We start from the raw sequence: 13,525 nt of genomic DNA on the forward strand, positions 1-13,525 counted from the left end.
CAATGCTTTCAACCATCAGAACCGGTTGGATCCTTTTACAACAAAACAGAAAATCATCTTTCTCTCCTATTTAATAGGCTTTCAAACATTAGAAGATCAATATTCTGTTGCCATTAACATTTCTCTTCTGTACCACGTAAAGTTCTGATTAATCACTCTTCAAACCAATTTTGCATATTCCTCTGTCTTCTAGGCAACTTCTGTAGACAGGCTACAATAAGGCAGCCATCTTAAATTATGTGAATACATTGTCCAAAAATGAGCTAAACAGTCCAGGTTTCTTCTGATATGTTCAGGGAAAAACAAAACTGTCACTTCTCCCCTTCTCTTTTCCTTCAGTGATGCAGGTGAATACAACAATGGCTGTAGGTATGCACCAAAAATATCATTAGAGTGAAACAGAAGGGGCTTTATTGGCTGGGCATGGTGGGTCATGCCTGCCATCCCTACACTTTGGGAGGCAAAGGCTGGAGAATCACTTGAACTCAGGAGTTGGAGACGAGTCTGAGTAACGTTGTGAGACCCCGTCTCTCCAAAAAAATTTAAAATCAGCCTGGTGTGGTGGCACACACCTGTAGTCCCAGCTAGTTCGGAGGCTGAGTTTGGAGGAAGAGAAGTGCTTTGCAAATATCAGCCTTTCAGCCTAAGGATCTCAACTAGGAGCATTAAGATACAGATGCCAGGACCCAGCCCCACAGATTCTAATTCCAAAGGACAAAAGTGGGGGCTGATTTAACTTCATCACTGGAGTCCATTCAGATTTGGAACTCTCTGGGTGGGGCAGCGCAACAGAGATCCCAAAGAAAGCAAAATCACTCTCAAATGAAATGAGCAGGAAAGATTTTTTGAGCGAGGTAAGTAAGACCTGGGCCTCAGACGGGAGGGCTGTCACCAGGCTTTGTATCCTTGGCTTAGTGGGAACTTCTGAAGCAGCCTCCAAGGCCCCTGTATGCTGGTCGACAAGCCCCCTAACATTGGCTCACAACTGTAATTCCAGCACTTTGTGAGGCCAAGGCAGGAGGATTGCTTGAGCGCAGGAGTGCAAGACCAGCCTGGGCAACTTGGCGAAACCCTGTCTCCACCAAAGTAGAAAAATCTAGCTGGGTGTGGTGGCGCCTGCCTGTACTGTCAGCTACTCAGGAGGCTGAAGTGGGAGGATCATTTGAGCCTGGGAGGCGAAGGCTGCAGTGAACCTAGTTAGCGCCACTGCACTCAAGCCTGGGTGACAGAGTGAGACCGCATCTCAATTAAAAGAAGAAACCCTAAAAATTTTAACTGAGGATATAAAAGAACTGAATAGAGACTTACAAAATGTCTAAATGATGTTTCAATATGGTAAAGCTGTACATTCAATCCAAATGAATTTAGGAATTTAATGCAATTGCAATCAAAATCTCAGAGAGCTTTCCCCCCCGCAGCTGTTGACAAAACAATGTAAAAGTTTATCTAGAGAATTGAGTACTTAAGGAACTATCACAAAAGAAGAATGAGAGGGAATGTCCACTGCCAGACACCAAAATGTGTTCTAAAGTGAAAGTGTTACAACAGCATGTTGCTAGCATCACTCCAGGCAAAAAACCTCAAGTGCTTTAAGGGCTTGGGCAAGTATCTTGCTCTAAGATAGGCCTGACTTTGTGAGCTGCCTAAAGGCATGAAAATTCACAATTTTCAAAGACACTTCTGACCAAAACCAAAACAAGACCAAACACAAATCTGGATCTGGAGGCCTGAAACGGGTTACAGTGTCCCCGTTTATGATCCTTGATACAATAAAGAGAATAGAAAGTTCAGAATAAACCCAAGTTTCTATAGGAATGCATTAAATGCTGTCACGGCATATCCCAGTAGGGAAAGTAGAGATGATGCCACAAGTGGTGCTAGCACAACTAGTTCATTATTTGGAAAATAGAAAGACATATACAAATCAAATTCCAGATGGATTTATTTAAATGGGAAATTAAATGTTCAATGTGAAAATTCATTCTGTAGCAGGATATCCAACGGAAACGATGCTTTTCCGTTTTTTGCCACTGGCGAGAGAGCTGCCAGAACACAGCCTTGATCTCGCAAGTCATATGTGAGTCTCTGAAGACTTTACAAGTCTAATTTACAAGTTTAAATTCCAACCCAAAGTGTAGAGAGTCTTCATTTCCCTGCATCCTCGCTGCTGTGAACTGAATCTGTGCCCCCCTCAAAATTCGCATATTGAAACCCTGTCTTAGTCCATTTTCGTGCTGCTGATAAGGACATATCCAAGTCTGGAAAGAAAAAGAGGTTTAATTGGACTTACAGTTCCACATGGCTGGGAGGCCTGAGTCATGGCGGGAGGTGACAAGCACTTCTTACGTGGTGGCGGCAGGAGAAAATGAAAGGGAAGCAAAAGTGGAAACCCCTGATAAACCCATCAGATCTCCTGAGACTTATTCACTATCAGGAGAACAGCACAGGAAAGACTGGCCCCCACAATTCAATTACCTCTGCCTGGGTCCCTCTCATGACATGTGGGAATTCTGGGAGATAAGAACTCAAGTTGAGATTTGAATGGGGACACGGACAAACCATATCAAACCGTAATCTCCAATATAATTGTACTTGGATATAGAGCCTTTGGGATGTATTAGCTCCTAAGGGTGGTACCCTCATGATAGCTTTAGTGCCCTTTTAACAAAAGAGACAGCTTGCGAAATTTCTCTCTCTTTGCTCTCTGCCATGTGAGGGAGCAGCAGGAAGACAGCCATCTGCAAACCAGCAAGCTGACTTTCAGCAGATGCTGCTTCTCCTGGCACCTTGATCTTGGACTTCCTGGCCTCCAGAACTATGAGAAAGAAATGTTTAAGATTTCCAGCCTGCAAACCAGAAAATTGGCCCTCACCAGAACTGCCTCTCCTGGCACCTTGATCTTGGGCTTCCCAGCCTCCAGAAATGTGAGAAAGAAATGTTTTGAGTTTCCCAGTCGATGAGAATTTGTTAGAACAGAACAAACTGACTAAGACACTCACTAACATGGTATATTACCAATCTCTTAAATTTTGCCAGTCTGATAGGTGAAGTTACTCATCTGAATACAGCCATTTCTTCTTCTGTGAGTCTCCTGTTCATGTTTCATGCGCATCTTAAACATCAAGTTGCTTTGCATTTTTATTGATTTATAGAAGGTCTTTATGTATTCTGGAAAGTAATCCTGTATTTTTCATGCTTACTGCTACTCATCCTAATGCCTCTGAGTGGATTGGTTGGACCCTCATCGGACGCAGCAAGGGACAGGAAGGCAACTCAGGCAGCAATCCATGGCAGGCTGACCAAGAGCCAGTCACACAGGCAGATTCACCAAGTCAGCAGAAGAATTAGCTTTCCCTCCTTCTAGGCTTGGGATTCTCTAACAGCAGAGATGGCACTAAACAGGAGACATGGGCAATATTCGGTCTGTTTACCTGTGACTACATCATTGGCAGATAGATACAACAGACCTGCAGTCCCCAAGAATGTTTTGAATTTTTTTGTTTTTTTGAGAGAGGGTCTTGCTCTGTTGCCCAGGCTGGAGTGCAGTGCTATGATCACGGCTGATGCAGCCTTGACCTCCCAGGCCCAAGCAATCCTCCCACCTCAGCCTCCTGGGTAGCTGGGACTGCAGGTGTGCACCACTACACCCAGCTAGGTTTTGTATTTTTTTTTTTTTGAGATGGAGTCTCACTCTGTAGTATCCAGGCTGGAGTGCAGTGGTGTGATCTAGGCTCACTGTCACCTCCACCTCCCGGGTTCAAGTGATTCTCCTGCCTCGGCCTCCCAAGTAGCTGGGACTACAGGCGCATGCCACTATGCCCGGCTAATTTTTTTGTATTTTTTTTTTAGTAGAGACGGGGTTTCGCCATGTTAGCCAGGATGGTTTTGATTTCCTGACCTTGTGATCTGCCCGCCTCGGCCTCCCAAAGTGCGGGGATTACAGGCGTGAGCCGCTGCTCCCGGCCCAGTTTTGTATTTTTATAGAGATGTGGTTTCGCCATGTTGCCCAGGCTGGTCTTGAACTCCTGGGCTCAAACCATCTGCCCACCTGGGCCTCCCAAAGTGCTGAAATGACAGGCATGAGCCACTGCATGCAGCTATCCCAAGAATGTTTGGAGTGTTCAGGGTCAGTGCAGACTCTTGTTAACTCCCTATGTTCATCCCATTATAAGTACACCCCTGGACATTGCACAAACGCTTCTCAAATTCCTCCCACATCTTACTTGCCTCGTTTGCATGTGGTTTATGGTATTGGCGACACGAGGGTCCTAGAATGAAGGTCATCTGTAACAATAGCTTCACGGTTCCATGTGCTGGAATAGTAACTGCGTTCTAGGCTCAGCCACACTTGTGGTTACGCAAACATCCACACTTTGCAACCTCCTCCACCTTATCTTGTGTGTCTGTCAAGCATCTCCTCAGAGTTCATTGACTTCATTAATTTGATTTCTACTAACTAAGCCGAGATATTTCCGTCTTCTCATAAATAGTTTTACTGTATGGGCCGAATGCAGTGTGTCACGCCTGTAATCCCAGCACTTTGGGTGGCCGAGGGGGACGGATCACCTGAGGTCAGGAGTTCGAGACCAGCCTGGCCAACATGGTAAAATGGTGCCTCTACTAAAAATACAGAAATTAGCTGGGCGTGGTGGCAGGCACCTGTAATCCCAGCTTCTCAGGAGGCTGAGACAAGAGAATTGCTTGAACCTGGGAGGCAGAGGTTGCAGTGAGCTGAGATTGAGCCACTGCATTTCAGCCTGGGGAATGGGACAAGATCCTTGTCTCAAATAAATAAATAAATAAATAAACAAATAAATAAAATAAAGGGCCAGGGGAGGTGGCTCGTGCTTGTAATCCCAGCACTTTGGGAGGCCGAGGCGGATGGATCACGAGGTCAGGAGATCAAGACCATCCTGGCTAACATGGTGAAACCCCGTTGCTGCTAAAAATACAAAAAATTAGCCGAGCGTGGTGGCCTGTGCCTGTAGTCCCAGCTACTTGGGAGGCTGAGGCAGGAGAATGGCGTGAACACAGGAGGCGGAGCTTGCAGTGAGCCGAGATTGCACCACTGCACTCCAGCCTGGGTGACAGAACGAGACTCCATCTCACAAAAAAAAAAAAAAGAAAGAAAAAAAAAGATTCAGCATTATTTTCCAGGGTTAATAAATTTTTTCAAATAACTAAAACCGCATTAAACAAAAATGTCATTGGACAACAAATAAGCAATCCAGACCGATATGGTCCCAGTCATTGTGAAGATGAGAAAACTTCATCTTTATTGCATTTTCCCAGGCAGCGCACTGCACTGTCCTCTTTGAAACACACAGCTCCGGTCCTCCTTTCAAACACATGTACTCTTTAAAGTAACATACGAACCTTTCAATACAAGCTAAAAAATTATGTCTGAATTCTCACAATTCAATAACAAACACTCAACGTCCAATAAAAATTTATTTTTACAAGAATTTCTGGGAAATGCCACCTAGCTATAAATATAATAGATATATTATGTAACTACTCTAGGTAATGACAGTGCTCCCTTCAGCAGCACATGTAATAACAGATAAAAAGATTTAAAAATAAAACATTTAGGATAAAAAGAATCCTCTCTTAAAAATGAAAACAGAATTATATTTATATGTATATAACAGGTGTAACAGCCATCACACAACTTCATAAGAACAGTGTCATTTAAAAAATACTTGTATTTCTAAACTAGTGAAATAAATGTAGTAATAATGCCACGCCCATCATTTTCAAAATAAACAAACAAAATGTATAGTATATATTGGACATGTTAGTATATACGGAAGGCATGTTAAAAATCACAACTGAATTCTCACAATTCAGTAACAAACACTAAACAGAAAATAAACATTTCTATTTACAAGAATGTAGGGGAACTACCACCTAGCTATACATATAATGGATATATTAGGTCAGTATCATAGATAACAAGAGTGCTCGCTTCGGGAGCACATGTAATAATAGATAAAACGATTTAAAGAGAAAACATTTATGATAAAAAGAATCGTCTCTTAAAAATGAACACTAAATTATATTTATGTGTCTATAACAACCATCAGAGAACTCTATAGGAACAGCATGTTTTCAAAACTACAAAAACTCCAGACTCTTTTAAATCAACCTAGTAATAATTGTATGGCCAACATTTGAAAAATAAACCAATAAAATGTACAGTATCTATTAAACTATCTCTTAAAATCCTATGGCAGTAATTTCATATTTTACGAAGAATTCTGTGACAATCTGAGCGCCTGCGCTGTGCCTTCAAATGCTCTGGACTGTGGCAACCAAGTCCATAGGAAACAGGAACTCCAGCTTCCAGCCCAGGGGAGGCTGGGATTCAGCAACGTGAAAAGGGAGGTTTTGCCACAGGAAGGGGTGGAACCAGAAACACCCCTGGTTTCTCACTTTCCCTCCACTGACTCCTAGAAGTACCTCCATGGCTCCTAGGAGGAAAACCTGGTCACGGTATTTTGCCCCTTCTAGAAGAGTCCAGCTTCTTCTAGATGATCTGCACAGGAGGCTCCTCTATCCCTTCCTGGTGTCTGGCATTAGCGTCGCGATCAACTTCCTGCTGAAAATTCCCATCTCCCCTGGGCCCAGTGTTCTGGAAGTGAGAGAGAGGATGTCACACTTCAAGGAGGGAGATCTCTAGACAGGAAGGTTATTCCCATCCCATGGCAATCCTAACTAGAGTTCAGAGCAATGTATAAATCCGATTTTATCTCTAACCCTTTATTGTAAACCCTGATTCTGAACCATCATTTTTGATTCTGGTACTCACACTTTGGTGAGCTTGACTCCACAAATCACTTAATACACCCAAGGTCAGCCCCAGTGATCTGCTTCATAGCAAGGACTTTGGGTGGGTCCACCCAGGGAGTAGAGCACCCTTGGAGGACGTGGCTTTGGACTTCATCACACTTGCGGCCTTTTATGCTGCTGAAGATCTAAACTTTTAACCATGCTACAAACATGTCTAACACGACAACCTCAGGAACCAGCAGACCAGATTCCTAATCCCAAACCTTAATCTCTCATGTTTAAGTCTAATGCTTGGTCCTAAATGTGGTTAGCTGCACAAGATGTCAACCAAATCTTCACTGAATCCTTTCCCCAAATCAGTAACTCAAGTGTGTCAACCATAATGAACCTCCCTGGACCTAGGTAGCATTCTCATTTTTGAGAAAGAGTGTCACTCGTGTCACTCTGTCATCCTGGCTGGAGTTCAGTGGCAGAATCACAGCTCACTGCAGCCCCGACCTATGGGGCTCTGGTGTTCCTTCCGCCTGAGGCTCCTGAGTAGTGGGGACTAGAGGTGCCCACCAGGACGTCCGGCTAATTGTTGTATTTTTTGTGGAGATGGGGTGTCACCATGTTGACCAGGCTTGAAGCCGGATCAAGCAGTTGGGTTCCTCGGATTTTTTGATAGATGAGAATATTCTGCCTTTACCCCGGAGGATATACACGTACCTTCTCTCAGGCCGATGACCTCAGGCCTCCATGTCCCCAGAGCTCTAGGAAATGAGGGTGCGTTCTCGGGCCCACACCCAGTGCTCTGGGTCATAAGCCTGGATCTGGAAAAACACACACCACTTGAGAAGCCAGGGACTCCCCAGGAAGACCCCTCCCTGCCCTCCTCCAGCCTCCAATCCACCCCACCCCTCCCCACCCCCACCTCCTCATATGGCCCCACCTACCTCCTCCATCTCCTCGGGGGAAACCCACGTCCTCCAGCGCATGGAACAGAGGAGCTGGTATCGAAGCTTATGGAACAAGGGTCGCTGGGAGTAGTTCTTCCCGTAGAGGAAGGAGAAGATGTCTTGTTTGGGGGCCTGGTTGTCCTCCTCCATGTCACTGGCCAGGTAGCTGGGGAGAGAGATCAGGTTGCTGCTCAGGGGCCCCACCAGGGGGGACCCCTGCCGGAGGGCAGTTTCCCAGAGAGGAGTGCGGAGAGCGTCCTCAGCTCAGCACCAACAGCCACCCTGCAGAGAGCCCTGCCTTCCTCAGGAGGCCCCGCTGGACAGAGACCTGCTGAGGACGCCTCTCACACCTTCAGGAAGGAGATGATCCAAGTGGTGGCTGGGAGTGGTGGCCCTCGCCTGGAATCCCAGCACGTTGGGAGTCCAGGCAGGAGGATCACCGGAGGCCAGGAGTTAGAGACCAGTCTGGGTAATATGGCAAGACCCCCACTGAATTTGAAAACAACGCAAGTCTTATCCTAAGGGTGTGTCCTGCCATCCTTACACCAGACAGATGACATCACCTCATCCTAGTCCCCATCCCTGTTCCTCCCACACCCCCTTTCCTTGACATGTATGCAGACACCTGTCTTCCCCCTCCATCATAAGTGCCCCCAAGGACAGGAACCTACTGGTGTGTTTCTGTAAATCGTCTCTCACCTACCAAAAGGCCACTAGAGGGCTTTTTTTATCTTGGTGCATGAATTCAACAAGAATGGCTGCGAACTCTCTTCTCATCCTTCCTATTCCCTGGCACATATGATGTACTTCATAAGGTTTTGTTGAATAAATGAATACATGAATGAATGAAGGAAAGAAGGAAAGATTTATCTTATAGGCAAATGCCATATGAATTATTCCACAGAGTCAATGTAACACGAGTACTTGCAAAATGAAAAGAATTGTGCTGAGTGTTTCAGGAATACTTTGATATTTTGGCTAACTGGGTGGCTCACGTCTGTAATACCAGCACTCTGAGAGGCTGAGGTGAGAACCCAGGAGTTCCAGAACAGCCTGGGTGACATAGCAAAACCTCATCTCTACTAAAAATCATAAAACCTGGCTAGATGTGGTGGCGTGCACCTGTAGTCCCAGCTACTCAGGAGGCTGAGGTGGGAGGATCACTAGAGCCTGGGAGACGGAGGCTGCGGTGAGCTACGATCGGGCTACTGCACTCCAGCCTGAGGGACAGAGCAAGTCCCTGGTAAAAACAAAAACAAAAACTTTGATATTTTGACAAGACCCTGCCTTCAACAGGGGTCTAGTCTGATGGGTTTGAGGAAAAGGAGGGCAGATAAACGAATCCAAAACGTCACATCATCCTAGGATGTCACTAAAGTGCTGTGGGGATGCAGAAGCTGGAAGATCAGGGAGGCATCGCAAAGGCTGTGGGGTTGAACTGACTTTAAGGAATGGGCCATTCCCTTCAGATCCACATGTGTGCAGGACATCCAGAGAGAAAACACAAAATCCAAATGGAGTGGAGGGCATTTGGGAGGAGTGGCGAAAGCAAAGAATGAAACATGAAGATGGTAGGCAGGTTTGGTGGTAGAAGGATTGCAGAGAGGGTTGAATTCGCCCTATGGCCCCGGGCCTCCATTTGGAGACAAATCAGCTAAGGAAGTTGTTCAGGTGGGCAGTGAAGGGGTGGCAGCTGTGCTTTGGAAAGCTATTCAGGCAGCACTAGGAAGCCCCCTGGCTTGGGGCAGGACTCGCAGGAAGCCCCAGCAGGGAGTATTTGATGATGGATCCGTGTTATGCGAGGACGACCTGAATTTCAGCCCCTGTCATGGGAACCTGGAGGAGGAGGATGGAAAATTGCACTTGGTGTTGATATGGGAAGGAGAGAGACGAGAGAACCAGAAATGGCTGCTTGCTTGGGGAGCAGGGTCGTGTCCACGGCTTTCCTTTCCCCTTAGGATGGGTTTATGTTTCCTTTTGTTTGATTCTACTATTTGTCAACTGCATTTGTGTTTGTTTTTAGAAAGAACGGACTAAGAACACCATAGTATAATCTTATCGTTTTTATATACAGAGTAAAGAGGAGAAATAGGGTAAAAAAATAGATGGAAGGTTGGAATCCCACTTCGTCCACTGCCCCAGGGTGTGGGATATTGACAGGTGGGAAGCAGCAAACTACTCACAGAGCCAGGAAGAAATGGATGCGTTGGTATTGCCATGAGAAGAGGCCGGCACGGCTAAAATACGCTATGACCATAGCCAGGAGATACTGATGGAGAGAAGGGAACAGAGAGAGACAAAGTTTGGTCACATCCTGGAAGAGGAAGATGGTGGAGATAAGGGAACAGGGGCTGGGGCGCGGTTGTCTATCACAGAAGGAACCTCAGTGTTGGGTGACTATGCTCATTGGGGGCTTGCGGGTGGAGAGTGTTCAAAGTCAGCTGCAAATCCAGGAAGTCAGAGGAAGGGAGGTCTGTGATGCTCCCATGATGATGAGCTCCAATGGGATCACTGGAGGGAGAGTGTCTAGGGTGGCTAATGTCAGGAGGGTCTTGGTGAGCTGGGGTAAAGGACTGTCCCACAGATCTGACAGGATAGGGGTCAGGAGTTTCAAGACTGGCCCAGGGCCTGGATTCCAAAGGACCCTGTGCAGAGGCAGCGGCCACCCATCAACTATGCAATAGGCTACCAGAGCCCTGAGGGAGATGCTGACAAATGATGAGAAGACCTAGAATAGCTGGGGGCAGTGACTCATGCCTGGAGTCCCAGCTATTGGAGAGGCTGAGGCGGGAGGATCACTTGAGCCCAGGAGGCTGAGGCTGCAGTGAGCTATGATGGCACCACTGCATTCCAGCCTGGGCAACAGAACGAGACCCTGTTTCTGAAAAAATAAAAATCAAAACGTGGGCGCCCAAGAGTATGGAATCAGCAGGTGGGAGATGGTAGAGGGAGAGAGGAGAGCAACTGTGGGTTTAGACGCTGCACCCTCCCCCAGGATGTGTGTTAAAACAGGAACACAGTGGAGTGGAGAACAAACTTACCTTGTCTGACACCCTCAGGTCTTTGTCCCAGGCCAGGAATTTTTGAACGACAGGATCCCCTGTGAAAAGAGAGCCTGTGTCAGGGTGAGAAGCGGAACAGGGTTGCTGTGGGAGCAACAGAGCAGAGAGGAGAACTGTGTCCCTCTGGGGGAAGTCTCAGGATTGTGGCCAAGGCTTAGGTGGATGGGAGAAGAGAGAAGAACTTTCACTGGACAAGGAGGGAGGCTTCCGCTCTGAGATTCCCCTGAGGAGAGGCCGAAGGAGGCCTTTGGTGTCAGAGTCTATAGGATGAAGAGCTATGAATAAGCCATGATGTCCTCCCATCAGACAGGAAGGGACCACTGCAGAAGTCATAATAGAATTCCCATCATTGCTTCCTGAGATAGTCACAGCTGGGTGTGCCCATGGCCTTGTTATCCCCCTCCACGGATGGAGACACTCAGGTTTAGAAAAGTCATCAAGAGACATAGAGTTTCAGAGGGTACAGCTGAAACCGAGCTTTCTTTTATCTTTTATTTTGTTTTATTTATTTTATGACAGGGTCTTTCCCTGTCAACCAGGCTGGAGTGCAGTGGTGCAATCATAGCTCGTTGCAACTTCAGACTCCTGCGTTCAACAGATCCTCCCGCCTCAGCCTCCCAAAGCACCAAGATCTCAGGCGTGAGCCACTGCACCTGGCTAGAAACCAAGCCTTCTTATTTCAAGTGCAGACCTTCATTAAGACTAGCCCAATCCTCTATATCCTAAGCATCCTCCTCCCGCATGGAGTGCTCACCCCCCAGGAGGGCATATTCTTCTTACTGGGAAAGTGTGATTATTGAAAGATTCCACTTTTTTAAAAGGACAGGGTTGGAGGTGCTCTTTGGGGTATCCTCCTACCAAGCAGCCTGTTGAAGGCCTCGTGGTGCTCAGGGAGCACGGAGGATGCTCGCTTTCGCTTCAGCTTCATTTTGAGCCCACACAGCGTCTCCGCCACCCAGGTGTCCTCGGGCTCAGGGGCGCTCTCCAACTCCAGCTCCTCCTCCAGCTCCTCCTCGGATTCGTCTGACCATTCCATCTTCCTTTTCAGGCCAAGGGATTGAGGCTGGGGGCTGGGATCTACCCAAGGGGCTGAGAGAATAAACCAGGCCATGGTGTCATGTTTCTGCCATTGATCACCTTAGACACCCCGACCCAGGAACCTCAAACTACTCTTGCATCCTCCCCAGCCTCGCAGACTGTCAGCTTCTCCAAGCCATGTTTCCACCTTTCTCTTTTGCTGATCCCCATCTGCCTCTCCCTCACCTCCCCATTCTTCCAGCTCTCTGTCCTCGAAACATTTCCTCATCACAGATAAGAACTTTCAATTGGAGAAAAACGGAAAACTTCCCTTGAGCTCTGTCTCCTCTCTCTCTCTCTCCCTCTTTTTTTTTTTTTTTTTTTTTTTTTTTTTTTTTTTGAGATGGAGTCTCCCTCTTGTTGCCCAGACTGGAGTGCAGTGGCGCAATCTCGGTTCACTGCAACCTCTGCCTCCTGGGTTCAAATGATTCTCCTGCCTCAGCCTCTTGAGTAGCTGGGACTACAGGCATGCGCCACCATGCCCAGCTCATTTTTGTATTTGTGGTAGAGACAGGGTTTCATCATGTTAACCAGGATGGTCTCGATCTTCTGACCTCGTGATCCGTCCGCCTTGGCCTTCCTCTCTCATCTTTTGAGCGCATCTCCTGACCCCCTTCATTGCTCCTCACACTTTCTTTCCACGTGGCCATGCTTGGCCCCACTCCCTGCACCCTCCTTCCCCGATCCTTGGCTTCCTGAGTCCCTCCTTTCTTTCCCACACACCCTACTCAGGTGCTCCAGGTTCCCAGTAACTGGCCCCCTTCCCTCTCCTCAGTCAATCATCTCCCATCGCTTCTCCCTCCAGTCACCTCACCTGATGGTCCTGGCACTTCATCATCCACCACCACCTCGGGGGACGGCACTGATGTGCTAGGCTGGGGGCTCTCCTCCTCAAACGGGGGGTGCGCTTGACCACTGGCCATAATCTCTCCCAAACGCTTTGTTTCTGTCCACAGAACCTAGTCCCTGTTCTGTCGAAAGCCTTCTTCCAGACTCCGTTAGGACCCAGAAGAGCGCGTTTCTCTTCTGGAGGCTCGGGAGAAGTTAGGAGTGAAGAGCAGTTCTGAGAAGTTGCTGTTGTCCACCTGAGCTCCCAAGCACCCAGAGTCCGGTCCTTCCAATCAGGAGAGTCGGAATCTCTGATGTCATCGGTCGTTCCAACCTGGCAACCAGTTTGAAGAAAAACACATGTAACTGCCAGACTGATCTCTTTTCTTGGAGATCTGGGGTGAACGGTATCTCCTGGCAATGTCCCAACCTCTGAGCATTGTCCAAAAGCATCCTCAGGGTCTCCGCATTCCTCTTTTCCCTGTCCCAGCAGAGGTTGTGTCCTCTCCACTCTAAACTTGAGGGATGTTGGGCTCTCCTCCCCACTTCTTCCCATTTCAGAGTCCAGTCTGTTGAGAGAAGGAGGAAGGTGGAAGGAAATTTAGGGTAAGCAGAATGATGAGACCTTCCAAGAGTGAGATTAACATATACAGGAGATCCCGGGTACGTTGACTTGTTAAATGGAGACGTTACGTCAAGGTACTCAATGTGGCAAAGCGTTTTTGCTGAATGTTTGCTGATATTCACTATCCTGGATCCTATACTAGGGGAACACGCATCCTTTGCTCTCAGGCATCTTTGAGTCCGAGAGACATTTTGAGTAATGAA

At 47.3% G+C, this 13,525-nt stretch overlaps 1 protein-coding gene across 1 annotated transcript; it reads right to left on the bottom strand.

The window, feature by feature from the left end:
- Positions 1-5,249: 5,249 nt before the first annotated feature.
- On the bottom strand, positions 5,250-13,268 carry LOC129051004 (speedy protein E4-like). The gene is made up of 7 exons (XM_063718017.1): positions 12,684-13,268; positions 11,651-11,881; positions 10,772-10,830; positions 9,914-9,999; positions 7,728-7,896; positions 7,501-7,604; positions 5,250-6,634 (listed from the first exon to the last, which is right to left on the bottom strand). Exons 1-6 carry the CDS (start codon positions 12,790-12,792, stop codon positions 7,545-7,547), a joined length of 714 nt encoding a protein of 237 aa, XP_063574087.1. The 5' UTR covers positions 12,793-13,268; the 3' UTR covers positions 5,250-6,634; positions 7,501-7,544.
- Between the last annotated feature and the right edge of the window lie 257 nt (positions 13,269-13,525).

The sequence above is a fragment of the Pongo abelii genome, chromosome 19 (assembly GCF_028885655.2).
Source record: "Pongo abelii isolate AG06213 chromosome 19, NHGRI_mPonAbe1-v2.0_pri, whole genome shotgun sequence".
In the NCBI taxonomy this organism is placed as follows: Eukaryota; Metazoa; Chordata; class Mammalia; order Primates; family Hominidae; genus Pongo; species Pongo abelii.